This window comes from Lontra canadensis, unplaced genomic scaffold (assembly GCF_010015895.1).
Source record: "Lontra canadensis isolate GAN:19392208 unplaced genomic scaffold, GSC_riverotter_1.0 scaffold1255, whole genome shotgun sequence".
NCBI lineage: Eukaryota > Metazoa > Chordata > Mammalia > Carnivora > Mustelidae > Lontra > Lontra canadensis.
Genome location: NW_022632239.1, coordinates 2,755 through 5,946, shown reverse-complemented (window position 1 = coordinate 5,946; position 3,192 = coordinate 2,755). Strand labels below are relative to the sequence as shown.

Sequence of the window (3,192 nt, the reverse complement as noted above, 5' to 3'; positions counted from 1 at the left end):
TGTTCACTGCAACATTATTCACAAAAGCCAAAAGGTGGAAACATTCCAAGTGCCCAACAGCAGATAAGTGAATAAACAGCACTGTTTAATACGATGAAACATTAGTCAGGAAAAGGAATGAAGTTTTGATACATGCTACATCATAGTTGAACCTTGAAAACATTTTCGTAAGTGAAATAAACCAGTCACAAAAGAACAAATATTGTATGATTTCATTTAGATGAAATCTCTAGAATAGGCAAATTCATAGAAATAGAAAGTAGATAAAGATTAACTGGGGGGTAGGGGAAGGTTGTATGTGGGTGGCTCAGTCGGTTAAGCATCTGCCTTTGGCTCAGGTCATGATCCCAGGGTCCTGGGATCGCCCTGCGTGGGGCTCCTTGTTTGGGGGGGAAGCCTGCTTCTCCCTCTCTTACTCCCCCTGCTTGTGTTCCCTCTCTTGCTGTCTCTGTCAAATAAATAAATAAAATCTTAAAAAAAAGTTAATAGGGATTGGGGTGTGGGGAGGCCATGGTGGGTTACAGGCTGAGATTTATACAAATTGTTTGGGGTGATGAAAAATGTTTAGAAACAGATATTTGTGATGGTTGTACAACAGTGTGAATCTAATTAATACCACTAAATTGCACACTGAAAAATGAGTGAAATGACATATTTTATATCTTTTATATGTATTTCACCACACACAAATATTTTTTAAAAGAGTTAAACAACTAACAAAACTGTTTTACCTGTAGCATGATATGATTGCGAATAATATGATTAGAAGGTATGCCAAGTGAAACAAAGGGATCACTGTCATAGAAGTGGCTTGAAATTCCAGTTGTCTGGAAAGTGATGTAAAGTAGACCACCTGCCACAGAAAATATACCCAAGTAAATAACTTTTCATTCCAATATTTGTGTGTAAGCGACAAAAACTACTGAAACACTACAGCTTATTCATTGAAATGACATGTTAAAATTTGTGGACTATGACTTTAGAATAAAGAAGACAACATAGATTTGCTTCTTCCCACAAATCTATGGCATGGTTTCCAAAGTCTCTTGCAAAAACCCAAAGTTTAAAACTCCTGAATATACAAAATCTGAGTTCTATATAAGACCGTGAAGTCATTAATAGCCACAGAAAAGTGTCGCATTTTCTAAATTTCATTAAGTTGTTGACTTTTACTATTTTAAGTGCATTGATATTTCAGAAAGATCTGGTATTAAAAGGCTTTTTCCAGTAGCTGTCTCACTTTACCGGGCTTATTCACAAGTATTAAAGGGCTCGCTGGCCCAACATTACAGAATTGTTAGCATGTGCCTGGCACTGTGCTAGAATTTACTCAGAAAATGCTAAGCTAGTTCTTTTTTCATAAACACCATGAACTTCTGCTTGAAGGGTTTTTTGTTGTTGTTGCATTTTTTGGGTTGTTTGGGTTTTTTGTTTTTAATTTCAGTGAACTCCAAACAAGTTTTAGTGAGCTCCCCCAAACAGCAAAGACTTTACCTAAAAGTAGGAATTTCAAAGTCATTTGACTAGGAAACCTGATGATCAATGTCTGTATGGAACAGACCTACCTTGAGGATGTAGAATTTGTGTTTTCCACCAACATTGCTAAGGATTTAAGATTTGTAGCATCCTTTGATGTATGAGATTAAGGACATTGGTTTAAGTACCGAATAGAGTAGAGCATTCCTAGCTACAAGGCAAGGACTCCATCAAATAATTGGGGAGTGCTACTCTTAGGACCCTCGGAAAAAGTGTCCTTATTCCTCCCACCTTCTCCTGGCCTCCCTCTAAAGCCCAGCCACCAGGTACCTGGATCTTCTTCAAGGCCAGATTCTTTTCGATGTTGCTAAATTGGTTCAGGAAATGGATCAGCCACATCTTGCTGAGCTCGTTGACCTCGCCATCCCCAGTCTTCAGGAAGTACAGTAACCGCATGGCCTTGGCCCTCAAGAGTAACTGGTTCTTTCCCATCCTCTTGCCTAAAACTGTTCCTCCAATAGTCCCGGCCAGGTAGATGGGCTGGCCTGTTGGGTTGAATATTGGGAAGGTGACGTTTCCCAGGTCGAGGTTTTTGTTCCTCTGCCAGACAGCCAGGAGCGGGTTGGAGGGAACGCAGAAATCCTCGTTCTTAGCGCACACCTGATCGTAGCGGGTCTGGGTTCCGTTTTCCTTGGTCACATACAGATCCTGTATCATAGCGTCCAGTTTACTAATTTCTTCCAGGATTTCTTGTTCCAGCACGGAGGTGGTGTTGGAGACCGCCAGAATGCAAGCGAAATTGACTTCAGTGCTCTTCCTGGAGATGGAGAAGTGGTAAGAGTCGTTGGCGGTGAAATGTCCCTGCACAAAGCGCCGCTCAGCCTTGGCGGGGCTCCCGATGGGGGTGTACTGCTCCTCCAGGTTTTCCTCTTTATCCTTGGGTAAGTAAATCAAGCCGGTGCCCAGAATGGCCGTCAGCGCAATGGGCGCCAGCAGGAAGATCCAGGGGTGCGAGCCCACCACCCACCCCAGCCTTCCGAAGGCGCGGGAGAGGGGCGTCTCCAGGCAGTCGGTGTGGCAGCGGGGTCTCTCTGACCGCTGATTTCCCGACCGTGACCTTGAGCGTGACCTTGATACCGGCAGGCCTGAAAGCCCCCTCGCGGACCGCGACTGGGAATGGGACGCCTCAAGGGACTGCGTGCGCTGGCCCGAAGCCCAGTGAAGCTTGGGTCCCCGTCCTTGACTTGACTGCAAGGGCCGCTCTGACTCGGGCTTGGAGGCGGGGAGCGGCCGTGCCCGCGGGCGCGCCTCCCCCTCCGACGGCCTCCCGGAGTCCGGCGGGGGCTGGGCCTCGGCTTTCTGCCTCGCCTGCGGCTGCGGCTGCGGCTCCCGCTCCCGCTCCGGCTTCTGGGCTGCGGACTGGGGCCCGGCCTCTGGCGCAACCTTGGAGGGACTGAGGCTCATTTCCGGGAAGGCAAGGCCACGTTCTCACTCCGGGCGGCAGGTGAGGCGGCAGCCGCTGGACGGAGCGCCCATCTCACGGCACCCGACGGTTTCCTGGAGAGGTTCTAAGCGAGTCTGTTTGAGCTCCGGCTGCTCGCGCCCCCACCCTGCAGGCTTCGGTGCGGAGCACGTGTTTGGACCCATGGCCCGACTGGCCCCCGATCTGCGTGTGGCGCGCCCGTGCCCTCCGGAGTCGAGTTAATACAGAAACAC

General features: G+C 47.9%; 1 protein-coding gene across 1 annotated transcript; it reads right to left on the bottom strand.

Moving 5' to 3' along the window:
* Window positions 1-727: 727 nt before the first annotated feature.
* On the bottom strand, window positions 728-2,940 carry LOC116863457 (patched domain-containing protein 3-like). The gene is made up of 2 exons (XM_032850904.1): window positions 1,807-2,940; window positions 728-853 (listed from the first exon to the last, which is right to left on the bottom strand). Exons 1-2 carry the CDS (start codon window positions 2,938-2,940, stop codon window positions 728-730), a joined length of 1,260 nt encoding a protein of 419 aa, XP_032706795.1.
* Between the last annotated feature and the right edge of the window lie 252 nt (window positions 2,941-3,192).